At 42.1% G+C, this 23,522-nt stretch overlaps 1 protein-coding gene across 1 annotated transcript in view; it reads right to left on the reverse strand.

The window, feature by feature from the left end:
• PXDN (peroxidasin) overlaps positions 1-22,217 on the reverse strand; it is a 95,564-nt gene extending 73,347 nt beyond the window's left edge. The window contains exon 1 of the mRNA XM_061460721.1: positions 21,922-22,217. Within this exon, the coding sequence (XP_061316705.1) occupies positions 21,922-22,133 (212 nt within the window). The 5' untranslated portion in view covers positions 22,134-22,217. The remainder of the gene's footprint in view (positions 1-21,921) is intronic.
• Between the last annotated feature and the right edge of the window lie 1,305 nt (positions 22,218-23,522).

Genomic DNA, 23,522 nt, shown 5'->3' on the forward strand with positions numbered 1-23,522 from the left:
GAGAAAAACAAAACTGTGATTCAAAAAGACCATGAATCAAGCACAACCTTATGACTTGCTATTCATTCTAGTAGTTAACTATATTTGCTGTTAAAAATTGGATAGTCTCACTGTGCTTTCAGGGTCAGTCTCTGCTGACTAGAAGTAAGCAGCTATAAGTGAGGTGCAGCATTGACCATTTTTCTTAAAACAGGTCCAGAGGAGTAAGTACTGAAATATTTATTTTTTTTCAGCAGTTCTTAAAGATTTAGAAATGAACAAATAAGTACTAAAACTTCAAATAGCAAGGCAGGCAGGAAAATATACTCACAAATCATTGTAATTTTTCCCATTTAGTTCCATGGCAGATTAGTTCTTTCATTCTTTATTGTCAGAAAAACAGATGCAAATGCAATGCAAGTAAATGAGTGAGCATATTCATAAAAGAAAATCCACACTGATATAAAAGAGTCACTTGCATTTTACCATAGTGAGTGCCAGAGGTTAGATCGCTTCTTAAGCCTCCTAGCTCTGACACATCACCCCGTCTCCTAGAGGAGTACCCACCTGGGTACCCACCAGCCCTGGACAAGTATCAGTGGAGAGCTGAGGACAATTAGCTCTACAGAAGATCCTACACCTGAAAACAGGGATGTGAGTGAGGGTAGCGAAAGAAGTAACAAACTGTGCAGGTAAACTCTCCTAGTATGGAAGCGTGATTTCCCCACCAATGCAGTTTTGGGGACTTTTCTTTCTTCGGAGCAGGCAGCCTAACTGCATGTTAATTTGCATCATATTTATTATACTAATAAATAATACCCAGCATCTACAACACAAATGACCTTAAGCAAGAATACCCATTTTGCCTCTTTCAATTCAAAAAGAAGTTTTGCAATAGAAGAGCAACATCAAGCCAAAGGATGTGGAAATTTGAAGGAATTACTGCATCTAAAAATAAGATCTAAATTTGACTCAAAAGCCTTTATTCATTGTAAATCTATGCATCAGTCTTCCCTTTCTACTAGGCGGATTTCATCAGAATGTATTTCCAACAATTACCTACTACCCAGCTATTTCCAATACAGGAATTGCCATTAGATTCAGACTCAGAGGTGGGTTTTAGAATTTATCTGGGTACTTGTTCTTACAGAATGTCAAGGACATTCACCTATTAATATGAAAAGCACTACTGGATTTAAGAGTAAAAACAAAAAAATCCAGGTACTCTTTTAACACTTGGATGCAGACCAGCTTCCCGGTTTCAGCCAAAGAAACAGCTCTTCCTTCCACTTCATGGAAAATCCCAGGTCACCTCACTGAAAAAGCTGTAGCTCTGGGAATTGTATTTTCTGCTTCCTAAGGTTACTATCAGGCTGCCAGAGCATTTAAGTCAGATATTTTCTTGCTCTACCTCCAGTTCCTCCTGCTCCTGCAAAGCAAACTCAGAAGAACTGGGAGCGACAGTGCTGCATTAGAACTCCTCTGGTACTTGTCTCCTCATTCCTCATCAGTGCAGACGGCCTCGGCACAGGCATCTGTGCATTCCTGTCTCTTGGGAGAAAAGCTGCCTTCTGACTACGAAAAGCAACGGAAGCAGCTACTAGAAGAAGACATTCAACCTTAAAAGTATCCAACTAAATTACTTTCAGGGAGGGAATCTCTGGGAACAGAGATTGTTCCTTCCTTTTACTTCTTGCTATGTACATCCTAACTTCAATATCAAAATTAGAAGAAAAAAAAAACAACTAAAGCAATTTTAGAGCTACTACTCATTTCCAACTCCTGCTTCCTAGTCGCTGGAGAACAGGTTACCTTACTGAATGCATGAAGAGAGTAAATACAAGATTAATAATAAATATTAGGCTTTCAACGTTTTTATCATATTCTGTAACTTGAATCAATCAGCACCCATCTCACTTTACCTCATATTGCAAAAGTAGAATTGAACTAAATGATATGCCTACAACTTCAATCCAGATCTAATTTTGGTAGTGAAAAGAGAATAGAAATGTGCAGGAAAAGAATCATAGAATTGATCGGATTAAGATAACTTGGAAAATTGAAATGCTGCAAAATATAGATGTGTCTGAAATTTCCATGTTACCAGTCTTGTCTGTGTTAGTTATTTTAAGCTCCAGTGGCCTCAGGAGATCATATTTATTTTACTTTAAGTCATGCACTGTCTTCCTAGCAGATCTCATATTGGCAGTAGTTAAGTCAATAATTCATTAGAAAGCACTTTTTGATACATCTGTAATTAACATGTTAACAAAGAACTAAAAAATAGCAAAACAAAAAAGCATAAACCACTTTTTAGATGGAAAAGTTTTTACACACATATTGTTCCTGAGGCCAAAAAGTTCATTTCTGAGTATAAGCAAAGACAATTCTGTATTACTTCAGCCTTCATAGTTTAATGCCATTTTTGAAGTCACAAATCAATCTTGAATTGCTGAGGTGAGTAGCTCGAGAGAGGACGCCTTCAACACCGGAGCGGGAGGGAGATCAGCGTCCAGGAGCCTCAACTCAGAGCGGCGAGAGCCACCGAGGGAGCCTCAAGTCCTCGACAGGACCTGCCCAGGAGCCGGCAGCTCAGCTGACGAGAGCGAGCAGCTGACTCACAGGGGGCGGAGCCAGGAGCAGCGGCACCAGCCATGAGTGGGTAAAAACCTGCCCCAGGGAGCGCGGAATGGTGAGCGCTCGTCGTATGAGCAGGGCCCGGTCTGGGAGCTCTGCTCTGGCTGCCCCGGCGGTGGTCAGCGAAGGCACCCAAACAGAGCCGATGAGAGGGGAGGCTGCAGTGCAGAGCTCTGAGTAGGGAGTGCCTGCACTGGTCTGGTGAGGGGAGGGTGCACAATGGGCAGGGCTGCACTCGGTGCTCCCTGGTGGAGGTCCTCCTGCAGCAGGGGCTGAGCTGCGGGATGCTGTTAATAGACTGCGAGATGTCAGGGAAGCTGAGAGGAAGCAGGAATGCTTGCTCCTGGCCCAAACTGTGCAGGGACCTCGAGCTTCACCTCTACCTCATGAAGGAAAGAAGGAGGCCGTTAACCCGGGAAGCTGGGAATTAGTGACAAAAAAAAAAAAAAATGAAAAAAAAGAAGGAAAAGGACAACCAAAAGCGAGGGGCTTCCCCCTAAATCCCCTGTCTCCACGCAGAACAGCTTTGCAGTCCTGCAGGGGGCTAATGAGGAAGTGCACTCGAGCCAGAAACAGCCGGCTGATGCACTACTAAAGAAGATCTTTACTGGTGTTGCCAGGAAAAAGCGGCGAGTCGTAGTAGTAGGGGACTCTACACTGAAAGGGACAGAAGCACTTGTCTGCTGGCCAGACCCGGTCTCAAGGGAGGTGTGTTGCCTACCGGGGGCACGTATCAGGGATGTGGCAGAAAGGCTGCCTGCTCTAGTAAGTCCCACGGATTATTACCCACTCCTGGTGATCCATGTGGGTGCTAGGGATATAGATAGTAGTAGCCTGGGGAACATAAAGAAGGACTACAGAGCCCTGGGGAGGTGGTTAGGGGCTCTGGAGCGCAGGTGGTCTTTTCATCAATTCTCCAGGGTACAGAGGAGGACCTAAAAAAAGGTAGGAGGATTCTCCAGGTTAATAAATGGTTAAAAGGGTGGTGTCATAGTCAGGGGTTTGGGTGTCTTGGACATGGGACCCAAGCTTGTAGGCCAGGTCTACTGGGGGCTGGTGGAGCTGCTGCTAAAGGGAAGGCGCAGTTTTGGTAGGAGGCTTGCAAGGCTGGTCAAGGAGGCTTTAAACTAGATGTGTTGGGGGAGGGGAGCATCATTCCAACACACCCAGTCAGTTGCCAGAACCTATAATAAATGCCTGGAGCAATGTAGAGATATCCCAGGTGCTCCAGCCAATGAGCCGGCTTCAGTTGGAGCTCAGCTCAGATGCCTCTATACAAATGCCTGTAGCATGGGGAACAAACAAGGAATTAGAGATGTGGGCACATCTACGGGGGTATGATATAATAGGCATCACAGAAACATGGTGGGATGGCTCCTGTGACTGGAGTGTTGGAATGGAAGGTTACAGGCTCTTTAGGAAGGACAGGCCTGGCAGGCGGGGAGGGGGAGTTGCCCTTTATGTTAGGGATAGGCTGGAAAGTATGGAACTGTGTCTGGGGACAGGTGAGCAGTCCACAAAGAGTTTGTGGGTCAGGGTTAAAGGGAATATAGCTATGGGAGACATTACTGTGGGGATCTGTTACAGACCGCCTGATCAAGGAGAACCTGCGGATGAAGCACTCTATATAGGAAAAGCCTCATGCTCACAGGCCCTTGTTCCCATGGGTGACTTCAACCACCCTGACATCTGTTGGAAGGACGGTATAGCCCGGCACAAGCAATCCAGGAGGTTCCTCGATTGTGTAGAAGACAACTTCCTTCTGCAAGTAATAGAGGAGCCGACAAGGAGAGGTGCCGTGCTTGACCTCGTGCTCACCAACAGGGAAGAGCTCCATGGAAATGTGACGCTCTAGGGCAGCCTTGGATGCAGCGATCATGAGATGCTCGAATTTGAGATCCTCAGGACAGTGAGAAGAGCGTGCAGCAAGCTCACTGCCCTGGACTTCAGGAGAGCAGACTTTGGCTTCTTCAGGAGCCTGCTTAGGAAGGTTCCATGGGATAGAGCCCTAGAGGGCAGAGGGGCCAAAGACTGTTGGTTGATATTCAAGGATCACCTGCTGCAAGCTCAGGAGTGTTGCATCCCAACCAGAAGGAAGTGCAGCAGGAGGGCCAGGAGACCTCCTTGGATGGATAAGGAGCTCCTGAGGAAAATTCAATTGAAAAAAGAGGCTTATAATAAGTGGAAGCAAGGACAGGTGTCATGGGAAGAGTACAGGGATATTGTCCGAGAAGCTAGGGACCAGGTTAGGAAAGCTAAGGCTCAGTTAGAATTAAACTTGGCTAGGGGTATTAAAGATAACAGGAAGGGATTCTACAGGTACATAGCAAATAAAAAACAGACTAGGGAGAATGTAAGCCCCAGGAGAACTGGCTACACAGGATTTGGAGAAGGCTGAGGTTCTGAATGACTTCTTTGCCTCGGTCTTCACTGGCAAAGGCTCTGACCACACCACCCAAGTCTTGGAAGGCAGATGCAGGGACTGTGAGAATGAAGACCTTGCACCCACTGTAGGAGAGGAACTGATTCGAGACCATCTTAAAAATCTGAACGGGCATAAGTCCATGGGTCCTGATGAGATCCATCCACAGGTCCTGAAGGAGCTGGCAAATGAAGTTGCGAAGCCGCTGGCCATCATATTTGAGAAATCATGGCAGTCAGGTGAAGTTCCCGATGACTGGAAAAAGGGAAACATAATCCCCATTTTCAAGAAGGGGAAAAAGGATGACTCAGGGAGTTACAGACCAGTCAGTCTCACCTCTGTGCCTGGCAAAATCTTGCAGCAGATTCTCCTGGAAGACATGCTAAGGCACATGAAAGACAACAAGGTGCTTGGTGACAGCCAGCATGGCTTCACTAAGGGGAAATCCTGCCTGACCAATTTGGTGGCCTTCTACGATGGGGCTAGAGAACTGATGGACAGGGGTAGAGCAGTTGATGTTATCTACCTGGACTTGTGTAAAGCGTTCAGCACTGTCCCACATGACATCCTTGTCTCTAAATTGGAGAGACATCAATTTGATGGATGGACCACTCAGTGGATAAAGAACTGGCTGGATGGTTGCACACAAAGAGTTGTGGTCAATGGCTCAATGTCCAGCTGGAGACCAGTAACGAGTGGTGTCCCTCAGGGATCAGTGTTGGGACCGATCTTGTTTAACATCTTCGTCGCTGACATGGACAGTGGGATTGAGTGTGCCCTCAGCAAGTTTGCCGATGACACCAAGCTGTGTGGTTCGGTTGATATGCTGGAGGGAAGGGATGCCAACCTCATGAGGTTTAACCATGACAAGTGCAAGGTCCTGCACCTGGGTCGGAGCAATCCAGGCACAGCTACAGGTTGGGCAGAGAAGAGATTCAGAGCAGCCCAGGGGAGAAGGACTTGGGGGTGCTGGTTGATGAGAAAATGAACATGAGCCACCAGTGTGCGCTTGCAGCCCAGAAAGCCAACCATATCCTGGGCTGCATTAAAAAGGAGCGTGACCAGCAGGTCGAAGGAGGTGATCCTGCCCCTCTACTCTGCTCTTGTGAGACCTCGCCTGGAGTATTGTGTGCAGTTCTGGTGTCCTCAACATAAAAAGGACATGGAACTGTTGGAACAAGTCCAGAGAAGGGCCACGAGGATGATCAGGGGACTGGAGCACCTCCCGTATGAAGACAGGCTGAGGAAGTTGGGACTGGAGGAGAGAAGGCTGCGTGGAGACCTCATAGCAGCCTTCCAATATCTGAACAGGGCCTATAGGGATGCTGGAGAGGGACTCTTCATTAGAAACTGTAGTGATAGGACAAGGGGTAACAGGTTAAAACTTAAAAAGGGGATGTTTAGGTTGGATATAAGAAGGAAATTCTTTCCTGTTAGAGTGGTGAGGCACTGGAATAGGTTGCCCAGGGAGGCTGTGAATGCTCCATCCCTTACAGTGTTCAAGGCCAGGTTGGACGAGTCCTTGGGTGATATGATTTAGCGTTAGGTGTCCGTGCCCACGGCAGGGTGGTTGCAACTAGATGATCTTAAGGTCCTTTCCAACCCTAACAATTCTATGATTCTATGATAATCTGATCTTTTCCACTTTGAACCCATTTCAACCTTCATCCCTCTTTCACCCCCTATCAATTACAAACTATCACTCAGGCCATATAAATATCATCTGGGCTACATCGGGAGCAACTTCACATGCTTGCCAGTAACATATCATAGCAAAAGTGGACTCTTAAGGGGTATTTGCTAGTGTTTAGACGGAACGAAAAATGCTTTCAGCCACATGCATATGCAAAAAAACAAGGGGGAAAAACCTTTGGCTGCCAGGCTGCAGCAGCAGGCTCGGGGAAGCATGGAGCAGGGATAGGTGGCTCGCACTTCCCCAGCAAGGGGGGAAATTAGCAGGGGACTTCTGCAAGGAGGGCTCAGGGGCATTTACAGTCTTTTGTGTGCATTGAAGCTGGCCTTTCAAGTTGTATCACAAACTTGGCTTATTTTCACGGTTTTCCCTGACAGCAAGCTTAGTTCAGTGAGGCCCCAGGGCAGTTTTAACAGCTTCCCTCAGGAAATGGTTCCTCCTTCCTGCAGCCTGCCAGGCCACCTCTTCAACAGGGGTAACATGAGTGACCACAGACATCACAGGCCACAAAATCAGGGAAATGATTCAGAGTGAAACCAAATGTTTTTCCAATGTTATTATTCAGCTAACTCTGCAAACTGACTGTGAAGATGAATAAGCAACTATTGCTGGCACCCAGCAGCCAAATCAAACCTTAAGTACCACTCACAGGGTGTTTCTGGGTTGTGTTTTTTTTAACTGCCAAGAGGTACAATCTCTATTTGGCAACAGAAAACTAGAACAAAATAAGTATGTGCATACTAGCATTGAGATATTAAATAGACCAGCTACTTAAATACATTAGACTCACTATTTTCTTTTCATATACACCTTTTTATACACCATTTAAGTCACGTCTAAAAGAATAAGTTTGAGTACTATTTGCAGTCAAAAATTAAAAAAAAAATTAGTTTCATAAGCAGATATATCTACTAATTATTTTTCATCTTTGAGTAATAGATTCTTAGAATGTTCTTACTACCCAAACCCATATATTTACATATCTTGGAAACATACAAATTATTAGTACTCTGCTTGACTAAGAGGACTGCTTAAAAGCCAGTGAAAAAACTCCTTCCCACAGATATTATTCACCAAATTCACTTGAAGAATCCTCTTGACCCACAGCTAAACCATCATTGTTGTAAGACTGGTTAGTCACATAAATATACCCTCTGATCTAGAGGCATACAAATGCCAATTTATGGCTGGGATTTCCACAAAAACTTAAGATACCTTAAGTAGAATTTAAGAAGTTGAAGAATGCAAGCCACAGACCCAGCAGTTAACCTCTTAAACCAAGGAATTTCTTCTGGTGAAGTTTCCTCAGGCATCAGATCTGCTATCAGTCATGGCTGAAATCTCGCCTGAGATTTTGTACTTGCTCTGATCTCTGGAGGGACAAATCCTTCCCATGTCCAAACCATAGGGTTAAAGATAAGGCTGAGCTGAATGGACATTTTACTTCACACCCTCTTTGAAGCTTTGTCACTATGCAGTTAAAAATGACAGATTTATGGAATGAAAGAGACACCAACCAAGAGAGAAAGAAAAAAGAAATTTTAAATCCACAAACGCATTCAACAATTTTTTTCAAATCCTGACAGAATTAGAAATTTCTTACATCTGGGTCCAGATCTTAAAAAGAATTTATTTTATGAGCACCTACCATCATGTCCAATTATCTCCAAAGTTCAAAGTTAAAAAATAAAATCAATTAATTCCACCCTAATCACCTGCCTGTTTTAAAATGTTTTGTTTATACTGTTCAGAAGATTGGCTCTTGAAAAAGTGAAATATCCCTTTAGATATATATGGATATTTTCAAAGTAAAGTCAACCAACAAAAGCCAGCAAGTAAATAAATGATCTTTTAATATTCAAGGATCATATAAATGCAAATTCTACTTCAGATAACAGAATACAATGTATTTATTATTATAGGCTAATGATGAGATTTAAACATCTGACAAACATTTTACCAATATTGAAAAATAGTTTTAATTGAACTTGATATTGTTGAATCGTGGATGCCAAACAACAACTAGTTCTTTCTTTGTTGAATAAGGGATTATGAACACATGCCACAGAGTTAAAAACTGACCTACATAATATACCTGAGTACCTGAGTGTATGCATTGTACAGAAGTTATTTGCGTACCTCTTATACCTGTTCTCTAAGTGTTGTTCGTGTTGCAAGTTCATTAAAAATGGAAAACTTAACCTGTACTATCTAATGTGTTTGGTATACCCACAAAATTCTTCAAAAGATAATTATATTTTACATCAATTGATAGATATCTTCCATGCAGGTATGACTGGTATAAAGATTGACATTGAATACCACGGGGTGTTCTTATCTTATTATAAACCTTGCTTTCTGCCACTTCATTACTGTGCCGAACTGTTCAACTGGAAATCGCCAATAAATACTGTGTCTCAGACTAGTTTTAAATTGTAGACAATATTTCTTACATTTTCACTTCTTTTATGCAATTCTTCACATGCAAGATGTATCCAGAAATCATAGAATCACAGAATAGTTTTGGCTAGAAGAGACCTTAAAGATAATCCAGTTTCAGCCCCTCCTGCCATGGGCAGGGACTCCTTCCACTAGACCTGGTTGCTCAAAGTCCCATCCAACCTGGTACTGAACACTTCCAGGGATGGGGCAGCCATAGATTCCTTGGGCAGCCTGTTCCAGTGTTTCACCAGCCTCATAGTGAAAAATTTCTTTCTAACCTCTAATCTAAATGTCCCTGTTGTCAGCTTAAAGCCATTCTCCCTTGCCCTATCACCACATGCACTTGTAAAACAGCCCTTTCCAGCTTTATTGTGGGTCCCCTTTAGTTACTAGAAGGCTGCTCTAATGTCACCCCAGATTCTTCTACTCTCCAGACTGAACAAGCCAAACTCTCTCAGCCTGTCTTCATAGGAGAAGTGCTCCATCCCTCTGATCATCTTCAAGGCCCTCCTCTGGACTGCCTCCAACAGGTCCATCTTTACGGAACATACAGGCGTTAAAAAGAAAATGTCCACTCCAATAAGATCACAAAGTTGACACAGTATAAAACATCTCAGAAAATACATAATTGAAGAATTACAGGGATTTCTGGCTACGTTTTCAAAACTGTTGTTTACAGAATCAAGAAACGTGTCAACACGTATCAAAATTTTAGGTAATTTAGCTCACTGATAGAATACTCAGGAAAAAGAATTTCCTGAGTTTTAAAAGTTGCATTGAATACAGTATAGGAAAAGTTTCTATGCTGAGAAAGGTCTTTGGAAACCTTTAATAATTGCCCAGTAGCAATTATTTACACACCTGACAACTATGTCCTCAATCTTCATGTAAAACCTGCTTATCTATACATAAAGTCTAACTAGCAATCATTTTAATTGATTTATTTTAGCTGATTATACCCTGTACATGGGTGCTGTTACACTTACTTAAGCTTTGCTCAGGCCAATAAAATTAGATTGGAAAGCTAATGAGTTGAATCTGGCCAGAGCAAACCCCTTATTCTTGGAGTCCTGTCACAGCTCTGCAGTTCTTGCTCAGTGGAAGTTTGCCCTTTTTTTTGGCACTTAAAACCACTTTGTAATTAGATGTTGAGAATGTTACCGAAGTCAAAGATCTGACTATTATGATTCAGTTTTTGTCTTAAAAAAAAACAAAACAAACAAAAACTACCTTAAAATACTCCCACCTCTCAAATTTTCAGGGAGATTATCAAAATGCTATCAAAAAAAAACTATTTTCTTGAACCCAAAATAGTGATCCCAAAGAGTAACAAAATAGCCTTAAAAGGAATCCTGCTTAATACGCAGCTTTGCAGCAGCAAATCAATTACTGTGGTTTTTTTATACACATATGCCACACCATCACACTGCTGTTCCAGCTTCTTACATTACCTTAACAGACAATGTAATATGGAATTTATTTCTGTTTATTTTGAGTTTTGAATGGCTCACTAGTTATCTGCCTCACATTTTTTACAAAATATTTTTGAAAAATTAAAACATTAATTAAAATTCAAAACATTATAAGACATCGATTCAGACACGCTTTAAAGATCTGAATGTTGATGACATATGGCATCTGATTATAAGATAATCTGTCTTGTTATCATGATAATCAGGCATTAAATAACCACAAGTTATCAAACATTTTCTCCTGGAAGGCATGCTAAGGCACATGAAAATCAACAAGGTGGTTGGTGACAGCCAGCATGGCTTCACTAAGGGGAAATCCTGCCTGACCGATTTGGTGGCCTTCTACGATGGGGCTACAGAACTGATGGACAGGGGTAGAGCAGTTGATGTCATCTACCTGGACTTGTGTAAACCGTTTGACACTGTCCCACATGACATCCTTGTCTCTAAATTGGAGAGACATCAATTTGATGGATGGACCACTCGGTGGATAAAGAACTGGCTAGATGGCCGCACACAAAGAGTTGTGGTCAATGGCTCAATGTCCAGCTGGAGACCAGTAACGAGTGGCATCCCTCAGGGATCGGTGTTGGGACCGGTCTTGTTTGACGTCCTCGTCGCTGACATGGACAGTGGGATTGAGTGTGCCCTCAGCAAGTTTGCCGATGACACCGAGCTGTGTGGTTCGGTTGATATGCTGGAGAGAAGGAATGCCATCCAGAGGGACCTTGACACTCTTGTGAGGTGGGCTGATGCCAACCTCATGAGGTTTAACCATGACAAGTGCAAGGTCCTACACCTGGGTCGAAGCAATCCCAGGCACAGCTACAGGTTGGGCAGAGAAGAAATTCAGAGCAGCCCTGTGGAGAAAGACTTGGGGTATTGGTTGATGAGAAAATGAACATGGGCAGTCAGTGTGCACTTGCAGCCCAGAAAGCCAACCATATCCTGGGCTGCATCAAAAGGAGCAAAACCAGCCAGGTAAGGAGCAGACTGCTGTAACAAGTGATTTAGGGGGAAAGAATACTGACAGAAAATGTTTCTGAAAGATTCGGGAGTGGCAATTTGAAAAAGAATAAAATATCTGAAAATCCAACCAACAACAAATCACAAAAAAAAAAAAAAGTTTGCAATGTCACAGTCCTTTGGATTTAAAAAGGTATGCTCATTGTTTTGCTTAGTAAAAGAAATCAGGAAAAACAAAACAAACAAACAAACAAAACACCAACAAATGAGAGCACTACATTGCGCCAAACTTCACAGTTTTAATTCTAACAACTTTCACAATGTTCAGGAAGCCATGCCAGGCACTGCACAAACTCTTCAAGGTCCTAATCTTTACTAATCTTTGTAAACAAAAACACACAAAGCAGATGAAGCTGACACTCCACACTGGCCTCTCATGTGTTTTTCCGGAAGTTTCAAAATCTTTGATTTTTTGCAATAAATTAAACATTTTCTTTTTAAAGGAACCGATTCTCATTAGCAACAGTAATAATTCCATACCAAAAAGAAATCAAATTTGGCAGCCTGATAAGCAAAGGAAGGAAAAGGAAATACTTGAGTCATTACATTCCAGCTAAGCCAGCTCTCATTGCACCATCTCTTTGGATTGTCTTGAAACTTTGCCCATGTTTGCAATAATGAAGCCTGTAAAACTATTTTTGTAATGTTTTGGTTTTTTTCATCAAATCCAAATGGAAAAAATTATTAAATTGTTGTTAATAAATAGAAAAAACTATAGGATTTAACTTAGTTGTTTCTATTTTACTGTATATAGATATACACACACACGCAGAGGCACAGTACATATAGCATGTGTGTATATAAACACAGGCACACACACAAGTACTTAAAATACTAACTTATTTTTATATATAAACTTCTCCAGAAATACAATCAACTGTAAATATTTAGCTTGTGTGACAATAGATTTTAAATGTCACATAAATGGAGATTTTCTGTAAGTGAAGTCTTAGCCTGTAAGGCTTCCTGGAAAGAGACTCAGCCAATGTCCAAGCCCAGGAAGAATCAGAAGCCTGGGGATTACTCATGTATACAAAGGTAAGCATAAGTTCACATTTGTGAAATCTAAAGTGTACAAAATGTTAAATATTTGATCACAAAATAATATACAAAGTGGGAAAAAATACCGTAAATAAATACAATAAGCTTTGAAAGCCTCAGAAACTTGACTTCAAAAAGAAGTAACTGAAAAAATCCTATCTTGAGAGATGAATCAAAACAGGTGAAATTTACTGTTTGTTTTTCAATTGATAAAAAAAGAACTGGGGCCTGAAAACAATATAGCATTTTATTCTATACATTACACGCAGTAAAATATTCCTGTAAAAGAACATTTTGTAATTTAAAAAAAAAAATATGCAATTCTACACATCATGCACTATTTTCTTTATTTTTGTTGTGTTCTAAATAACTGTCTGATACTTTTTCATGTCATAATAGTATTTTTTTCTATTGTGTTGGTTTCTTTCTACAGCTTCCATCTTACCCTGAGCTCTGTTCTCCTCTTTAACGACTATACTTTCTACCTCTCTGCTAGACTTTTAATCTTTCAATTTAAACTTAGTTTACTCACAAGATAATCCATAAGCACGTGTGGACAGCCTAATATTTATTTAATATCTACATCACCAAGTTTTCTGCTGGCTAATGACATGGCCATCTCATCTCTTAATGAGCACTGACCCCACCTGGGGTAGAAGTCAGTAAGAGCTACTCAGAAACAGGGAGGAGGTGGGAGTATTTATTAGTAATATTTTTCTCTTAGGCCTATGTTTACACAATGTTAGATGAGACGCTCCTCCCCTTGTATCTCAGATCCAGACCTTCTGGAGGATGCAGGGGATAAGCATCTTCCTGTTATTTTTCCACCGGCCTTCTTTGGGAATTAGAAGAAAGAGTATATTTACCCATGTCAAAGAATCCATTTCTTACTCTTTCCAGTGAGTAATCCCATGTTTGTCTCTGTTACTCACCAACTTATTATTTGATGTCACTCATGCCCCTAAATTCCCCAATGTAATGATGAAAATTGACGTAACTCGTCACTTTCAATTTTGCTCCTGTTTGGGAAAACTGAGCAACAGTAAAGACACTGAAGCTATCTGTTAGCAGAATCAGAAAGACAGAAAAATATTTAAAACTATGATTTTCAACTGGGAACCTAGACAACAATACCAAACAATCCACTCATCTACATAATCTTCATGGCTTTCCAAAATGTTTCCAAATAAAAATAACTTGTGCTAGCCCCAGTCCAACCTCCCAAAGCTTTGGGAATCAGAAGGCACTCCTGAAACAGCTAGAAAGCGAATATTCTAGACAATCCAGCTGAGCACAAAGAGACATTGGTAGTAAATGACGAATTCTCACAGTGCTGGAAGGTAACCAGTAGAGTTTCACAGGGAGCTTTGCTGAATTCAATTTATTCATAAGTGGAAAAGGAATGAACAACAGCGAGCATAAAATTTTGCTTTTGATTATTCTTCTATTTTAACAAAGTCAGACTAGGAAGAACAGCAGAAGGGCACATCAACATTCCAGGAATGGCCATTGAAATGTAGACCTAATGCATGTTAATAATATGAAGTAATGTACACAGAGAAAACCAAACCTTACAAATAAAATGGCGGGCCTAGAACTGAAAGTTACAATTTACAGACAAGATCTTAAGCTACCCTTGATAATTCCATGAAAACAACAGTTCAAGAGACAGAAATATATTGGGAATTATTAGGAAAGGAACAGAAAATGAAAACAGAGACAATCCTAATCATAGAATAGTTAAGTTTGGAAGGGACCTTAAAGATCATCTAGTTCCAATTCCGCTGCCATAGGTAGGAATGCTTTCCACTAGGCCAAGTTGCTCAAAGCCCCGTCCAACCTGGCCTTGAACACTTCCAGGGATGGTATCCACAGCTTCTCTGGACAACATGTTCCAGCATCTCACCACCCTCGTAGCAAAGAATTTCTTCTTAATATCTAATCTAAATCTGCCCTCTGTCATCTTAAAGCCATTTCCCCTTCTGCTGTCAGATATCTTGTCTTTTTCAGATATCTTGTAGGCACCCTTTAGGTATTGAAGACTGTTATAAGGTCTCCCCTGAGCCTTCTCTTCTCAAGGCTGAACAATCTGCTCTAATGCTCCTCCATAAACCCCTAGTTAGCCCATATACCAGATTGGTCCATCCAGACACTGGGCAAAGTTATAATTTCCTCACCTCAAAACACAGCAGAGAGGGAAGGAGCAGTTCAGATGTTAAGAACATAAATCTTTCAGTGAGAAGATTTCTCAACTTTAAAAAGAATTGAGAAGCTTAGATTCAAAGGTCTTAAAATCACGGCTGTCACTGAAATGACAGAGAGGGATCGAGTATGCACTGCCTCTTCCAATAGAAGAAATGGGGAACACCAAGTGAAGCTGGCAACTTGCATGCTTCAAACAAAAGATGAGAGCAACTTAGACTACGCAGTTTGTATAGTACTCCTCACTGAAAGTTATGAGTGCAAGTAGCAGCTAAATTAGTTGAAAACAGATTTGTGGAGGAGAAATCCACCAAGATTTACATATAATGGGGAAATGATCTTTAGCTCAGAAAATCCCTAAACTGCAAATTACAGGGATGAATCACTACATGCTGCTCAATTCTGTCTACTTGTTTATAAGCTGCACTTTCAGTCACCCTCAAAGAACAGATAGTAGGTCAAATGGATCTTTGGTTTTACTCATTACAGATATCATTACAGATATTTAGCATTTTGACACTCAAATGTTAAGTATTTACTTGTCAAAAATATATCTTAGTAGAAACAGATGAAAATCAGAAATTATACTTACTAACTGTAACATAATACAACATATTCCTCTGATGACAGTGTGTTAGAGTAGGATACTTGCAGGAAACAATGGATATGATTTTGCTCCACATGTTTTCCCATTCTTCAACAAAGAATCTGATGAGGGTTAGCTTGCTGTTGAGATAACAAAAATACCTTCCTCCTAATGGATCTAGTGATATACAGATATGTTCTGTAAAAGAAGACTGTTTTGGGCCTTCTGCTGCATCCCTCAGCAGCTTTGCCTAATGTGTCCCAGTAAATGCCAAACACCCTATAAATGCTGTGCCCTTCTGTCACTGCTAATGACCAAGCACATCCTACAAGCTCTGCAAATGTCTCCTTAACATACTCATGCCTTGGCCCTGGCATGTTCCATCAGCAGTACAGACAGATTGTCTAGGAATGGCTTTAGAGGGTTCCCATCCTACACATCCTCCCAAGCTGTTTTGCTGGGGAGGTTTGGTATCTTTTGTGGTATCTGTTTGAGTTGTTGCTACTCAGAGAACAGGGCTTAGTGGAGAAGAACACTCTCCTCTTAAAAAACAATTAACATATTTTCAGTTACTTTCTGTATTGTGTATGACTCACGATTTTTGCAAGCAGCTTCTTTCTGATGAAAATACTATGCAAACATTCTCTTCTGAAAAATATTTTTAGGTTTTGACAAAAAATATCAACATCTACATACAGATGTTTAAACTCCTATTGTTAACAGAAAACCAGTCAACACTTTCATGCTGGAGAATGCATGAATAAATTCATAAATTGCTCAGACAGTAGCAGCTTAATTCAGTTGTTCAAACAGCTGTGCTTGCTGTTGGCTTAGATGTCCTAGGCTGGGACATCTGTTGCGAGCAAGCAGATATGACTGATGCATGCCTGTGTCCTTTTTGGAGAGGCAGCGAGACTAGAAATAATTTTCTCATGGAAATTCAAATAATGCTAGATAGTTAGCAAACGATAACTGATGTTAAGGGGGCTCGAGCACCTCCCATCTGAAGTCAGGCTGAGATAGCTGGGGCTGTTCAGCCTGGAGAAGAGAAGGCTGCGTGGGGACCTCATAGCAGCCTTCCAGTATCTGAAGGGGGCCTATAAGGATGCTGGGGAGGGACTCTTCATTAGGGATTGTAGTGATAGGACAAGGGGTAATGGGTTCAAACAAACAGGGGAAGTTCAGGTTAGATATAAGGAAGAAGTTTTTTACTGTAAGGGTGGTGAGGCACTGGAACAGGTTGCCCAAAGAAGTTGTAAATGCTCCATCTCTGGCAGCGTTCAAGGCCAGGCTGGATGGAGTATTGCGTGATCCTTTCCAACCCTAATTATTCTATGATTGATTCTAAATGAAAGTGTCCCCTTTTGGGTGGGCTGAGTCCTGCTCCAGGACTATGTACTGTGTTGGCTACGTTGCCACTCACAAGAAGGGAAGCTCAGACACCAAACATGGCTGTAGACTCCAGTATACAGACCTACATCACTATACATAGAGATATATATTGTAGCCACTTTAATTTGTGTTTTAATCTCAAATTGAATTCTGTACTTTGACACAAAATTTCCATGAAGGAAAACCATGAATGAAGATTATTTCTAATTGAAATAATCTTATGTTTTCCCCCTGTTCTTTGTATTTCAAGTAAATCATCACTGGTGCCTAATGCAGTTTGCTGCCCAGTCAAGAGTCTGTCAAGATCTGGGTTGGTATTCAGTTATTCTCAAACACTTCAAAGAAACCTTCAGTATCTTTCCCTTCTTTCTTGAACACTAAGCAGGTATAAATCTGTGTCTTACCTAAAATCTTATGCCAGTGTCATATCTCTTGACTACCTCCTATATGTAAACTGATGCCCAGCAGTGATCAAGCTTACTCATAGTCCAGATTTGAGAGTACAATCCTTAGACTTTCACACTGTTGAGATGAATGTCCTAATTGCTTAATCTACTGGAATTTTTCTAAAAGGGTTTCAAAGATCTGAAAGGAAACAACAACCCTGCATTTTCAGATGAGAATGGGATGGTAGTTTGCTGACTGATAATGTATCATCTGCAAATAGCATGCATCCTTTTGCTATAATAGCAGAGAGACTACTGCACTGACAGAATTCATACATACCACCCATTTCTTTTCCCTAAATGCCTGTTTAGAGGCATAATGTTATCACTAATCAACAGTGAAATGCAAAATGTCATTACTTTTCCATTACCCCTATCTCTTTTGTAATTCGTGTCTACTCCAAACAAATGTGTGATTTGTGTAATTCAGTTGGTTTTTTGGGGATTTTTTCAATTGTATTAAGATAGATGTCCTTGAAAAGCATCAGCAATGCTTTTCACTGGCATTGTGAGTGTACATTAGATTTCATAAAAATTGTCATGAAGCTATGAAAAAAATGTTAAGTACTTCTACTGCAGCTATCCAGAAACTTGTTATAGAATTAAACAACTAACACTCTCCCCTTTCCCTTTGGATAGATCCTTGACATTTACACTACAAACCAGAAATTAAAATAGATAAGTAAAAAGGTATGCACTTTAAACTATCAATTTTTTAGAATATGCTGCAGTCATGTAAAGAAAAGCAGTAACAAGCAACACTGAGAGTGTTGCCTTCAATTTAATTTCAGTGACTACTTTCAAAAACTACTCACCCACAATGACTGAAATTTCAAAAGTCCTGTTAGGTCTAAGCACTTAAAATTACACTCTTTTAAAAGGTGCTTTACTCACAACAGACACACAGGTTAGCTAAAGTAATAATTACCCATAGCAAATACTATTATGAGTAACTAATTTCAAAATAAAATTTTCTCTTCAATGATTTGCATGCCATTCTTAGTGCAAATCAAGTCCACTTTCTTTTGTCAGTATTTGTCAATATTTCTTTTGACAACATTTTTAGTCAATTTTTACCTTTTCTGCTTTTAACAGAAATTAGTTTTTATTCTTGTTCAGTCTGTGAGATCCAGCTGCAGTGCATGCAGTTAGGCTTGTACAGCTGGCAAAAACCCAGAGCATCCAGGTGTTGCCAAGAAAAACTGTGAACAAATTGTTGTATTGGTCTGAGTATGCATACCTAGCCTGATAGACAGGTTTGGATTTTGGTTATGCTTAAGCAAGATACAAATAGTAACATATTGTATCAATGCTCAAAGGACCCCAGTCAGAATTACAAAGACTATGAACTAGAAATTGCTGTAAAAACACAGAAATCCCCCAGATAAACATAAGATGGAATAGAATTCTACAAAGACAGGACAGCAATAGTACTGCGTCCAGAATTTTACATTCCTCAACCATTTAAATGGTCTAATATAAATATGTTTCAGCAATTTCCATGAATACATGAACACTCTGTATTTAGTCAGAGATGAAAGGAAACTTCCACAACGGTACTTAAGGCATGAAGTGGTTTTGCAAACTGCTTTGGAGATGGGCCTCCTTCCTTAAGGGAAGTCAGCAAGGACCTGTGGGCTGGGATGCCAGCCCTACTCCTACAAAGAGCCTGAGCAATCATCTCATCTTGGGTGAAATCACATGCCCACGCAAGGCTCCATGAGCACTTTCAATGCTGGCAGAATCCACTGTGTAGAAGAAATGTATGCTGTGGATCCTTGCCTGCAGCAGGAAAGCAGAAAGTGCCAGAAAGTAGGGGAAGCAGGAGAGAGTGAGAAAATGTACAGCCAGAAGTAGCACTGGCAAGGTCAGAAAGTAGTAATGTTATGAACAGTTTTCTCAAAAGACAGACTGACATTAGGAGCAGACATTTTTGATATGAGGGGAAAAACACTTGGCTCGCATTGTTGGTCTGGGCCTCATGCTGTTTTAATCCATGTAACAAATTATATGTGAAGTAGAGCAAAGTCAAATCAGCTGCCAAAATGGGACAGTTTTCAGAACCTGTGCTCAGCAAAAATCAATGCAACTATATACTTAAAAATGAGGAAAAAATTATGATTTTTTTTTTCCAAAATTACTTTGCAGGGTCAATCTGTGCCCTAAGGATGAAACAAACTGAACGAGAATGTGGAATTTACCAATGCCAGTAAAAATGGGCCTAACCCATCAGCAACACATTTTGCAGGATTTCATGAGCCCATGTTTTAAAGGGGAAGGCATTTAATTGAAATTGATTCATTATTTCTAATTATCTAGATACAAACACCACTGCTAAACACATCTAATACACAGGCTCTACATGAAAGACAAACTGTCAGGGTCAAAACAGAGATGATATAACTGCTTCTTATTTTCATGTTAAAAAAAGAAACTATTCTTGTGTGTAGAAAGCCCTCTGTGGGTGATGGGCTACCTCCCTGAAGCTTAACCCTGCTGTGTAGAACTGCACTTTTACACAGCAGAAAAGAAGAAAAAAAAAAAATCAGTGGTAATTCAGTGAGTACTCAGACCTGTAATAATTATTCTGAAAGTACCTCCTACAGCTGAAGGTAGGCAATTCATACACAACAGGTAAACTATTTATGTATAATTGGTACCTTCAAACTACTTATTATTAAATAAACTGTAACATTGTTCTTTGTCCCAGAGATCCAAATTGACTATCTTCTGGCCCATCTCCTCACTCACAGTCTGTAGCAGAAGGAATAGGAGAACTGTAGCAGAACTGTAGCAAAAGGAGTAATTGTGCATTTATAGATGTAATTTAGATATAGATTACTTATTTTATTTATAACAGTCCTCTAGTGCACTGGGGAATAAGGAGAATATCCATTACTAGATGCCAAGCAAGGCCAGTTTTGTTTTGAAGAATGCTGGTCATCCACAGGCATATTTTGAGAATCACTGTCCAAGACGAAAAAATGTTTTTAACTTCTTTAGCATTACGACTGCTACATTGCAGCTTGCATTATACTGGAATGAAATTCAGATTTGGGATACTAGACAATTTGATATATTAGCGGGGTTAAACGAGTATAATGCTTGCATTGTTCACACTCTTCTGACTCACTGCAAGATTATAAATACCCACCATAAGGGAAGCGCCACCCCGGCTCGGTTTAACCTAACACTTTCTGCTGTTGCAGCCCATTCTACCTATAACATGAAACTGAGCCAATAACACTTAACTCCATACTCTAAAGATTTTATTTATTTATTACATTTAAGATGATCCACAAAACTAGCTTTACACGGTTTCCTGTAATCTCAAGGCAAAAGATGTTCTGTAAATGTACTTTGTTTCAAATGTAAGAAACATTAACCACCCACTTCCTGCACTGTTCCCTAAAAGGTTTACAAGTACTGCAGGACTAATCCCATTCTGCCAAAAGGCTGCGCTTCTTGCCAAAGAGGGACTCAGTTAATGTTAAATGACTGTACCCTTCACATTAAATAACACTTGGAAGCTGAAACAAACCAATGCTTTATAGATCCCTTTTGAAAATATCTGACAAAGTCACAAGTCAATTTATTACAAGAGGCCCCACAGAAAACTCCCAGGGCCAAGTTCTGCTCAGCTTCCATGGCTGCGTGTGTGTAAGGGAAGGGCAGGGCTGGTGCCAAGAGTTTTCTGAGCCCAAATAACATATAAACGGGCTAGTGGAACAAATCCGTTCCTCAAGTAAGCCTCTAAACAAAATAGTGTGTGGTGTTTGTTTAGAACTTTGCATTTCTTACTGGCAAATAGGGCTGGAAAGTAACTTTCAGTAACATCGTGAATTAAATAAATGACAATCATTGTCAATACTGAATTCCATTGCCCACTCAGGCCAGACCCTGCAGAAGAACGACTGGGCACTTACACTGACACATTAGTGCATGGATTAGAAGAACATCAAATAATGATCACAAGTCTCTGCAGGGACTTGAACCAGGTTAAGTTTCCAATAAGCCCGGGGTTTGGGTCCCGGTTAGCTCATTCATCCCCACCACGTCTCAGAACTGAACAGAAAGTGCTACATCTATCCCAGTCGATGCTCCCGCCAACTGAACATGCTTTTAAGCAGGATACTAAGGAAGCGCCAAAATCCTTCTCGGGACGATTAAACTGGAGACACAATGCCTACAAGTTAACCAGAATATCCACCTCTAACCATTCCTGGAAAACCAGGGCCACCGGCCACACCCCCCCGCTTCCCGCCGCCTAAACCGGGCAGGGGACGTCGGGTTACCGCCACCCCGGGACCTGCCGCGGGGCCGCGCAAGCAACGGGGGCGGGGAGGCGGAGAGTCCAGCCCAGCCCCGGGCCGCCCCGCCGGCCCTCACCGAGGAGCCCGACCGGTAGAGGGGGGGGCGCCACGGGCCGCTCGGGCAGAGCCACAGCCGCGGGTTTAACCCCCCTCCCCTGACCGCAGACAAAGGGCTGAGGTTCCACCGCCACCCAAAGTGCCTCCCACCCCAGGTATTCCCTCCTCCTCTACCCTCCCTCCACCCCGGTCCCTGCCCGCCCGGATACTCACAGGATAGTCGTCTGGGGGGACACGGCAGGGACGCTCTCCAGCATCAGATGCATGCAGCGCACCGTGGTGCGGAAGCAGAGACAGCGACTGGGGCACCACACGCTCCCGCGCTGCAGCGGCGGCGGAGGGGGCTGCGCGGCGGCGGGGGGAGCGAGCAGCACCAGGAGCAAGAGGCAGAGGCCGGGAGCGGCCGCCGCTTCGCGCCGGGCCATGCTGCGCGGCGCGGGGCAGGAGGAGGAAGAGGAGGAGAGGGGCTCCGGCAGCTCGGCGTCGTACCCACTCCGCTCCCCGGCTGCGGCTGCCTCTCTGCTCGGCGGCGGGCCAGTCCCGTCCCCCGTGCACGCTGGAGGTGGGGACGGCGGTGGGCCCGCCCCGGCCGGCTGCGGACTGGGCGGCCGCCACTCCGCGGGGACTCCGCACCGCCCTGCGCACGCACCGCGGGGCAGCGCAGCGGGGCTGGGGTGTTGTTCGCGGCTGCCTCCCTCGCCTTCATCCCCAGGAAAGGGAGGGGTGAGGGTACCTTCTGAGGCGGGCGAGTGTGTGAGCCTCGGAACGGGAGAGAGGGGAAGCAAAAATGAAGTGGAGGAGGGAAAGGAGAGGAAAACGAGAACAAAAAGCGGAGAAATTAGAAGTGAAAAAAATAATAACGGAAAGAAAAACCCGTATGGAAAGAAGCAAGTTCAAAGCATCAAGTCTTTTCTGCCGTGGTCTGAAAGACACGTACGCAACCCTCGGACTACCCCTCTTAATGCTGCAACTTTCACTGCTGAACCAGGAAAATCTGTCGGATTTGCCTTCAATTACATTTAGCTGGTAGTTTTGGGTAGGTGTATACACCAGCAAGGACATGAAGAGGACCACCAGCATGTCACTGTACTTATGAGAATAATGGTTGCAGCCTTATCTCCCATGATCTCACCACTTCCTCAAATCTTGCGTGATAACACATACTTGGATAGCTTTTGAGATTTCTAACATTGCTTTGAATCTGTTGGGTTTATATGATGTCAGGTCTTAAATAGATAGATGCCTCATCTCCAACCCTCTACATGCTTTGACTATCCCAGGTGAAAACACTGGAATGTCAGTTTCGAAATGGCAATAACAGCGATCACAACTAGTCTATGAAGTGTAACAACATATTCTCTTGATGGGTGTCAGCACCCCCATTTCCACCCCAGAAATAAGCCAGAAATAACCCCAGAAATAATGGCACTACTGCAGGGTTGCCTGCATGCCTTTTTTCTTCAAGGAACAGTGTAGAAGCCGTTCTAGGAAAAAAAAAATGTAACAGTTTTTACTCCAATTTTCACTGTGAAAACTTGGGTTTAGCATGAGCCAGGGAACTACTCCTATTTTTAATGCCAAGTCAAACAACTCATGTAGGAAGTCAAAGCCTGGAAGTATGCTACAAGTGCTGGAAATCACTGGTGGGCCCAGAATCAAGGTATGATTATATGAGTCATTATCTGTAACTGTCTTTCTGAAGAAGTACTATTTGACTACATTCTTCCTTGAGTTTTCTCAAGTATTTCTCTTCTCTACAGTGAGACACAACTGCTTGTGTCTTAAAAAGGAGTTAGCTAATGGAAGCATAAAAG

Source organism: Pezoporus flaviventris, unplaced genomic scaffold (assembly GCF_033815535.1).
Source record: "Pezoporus flaviventris isolate CSIRO_AGI_PZ_B2104156 unplaced genomic scaffold, CSIRO_AGI_Pfla_v1 ptg000031l, whole genome shotgun sequence".
NCBI lineage: Eukaryota > Metazoa > Chordata > Aves > Psittaciformes > Psittacidae > Pezoporus > Pezoporus flaviventris.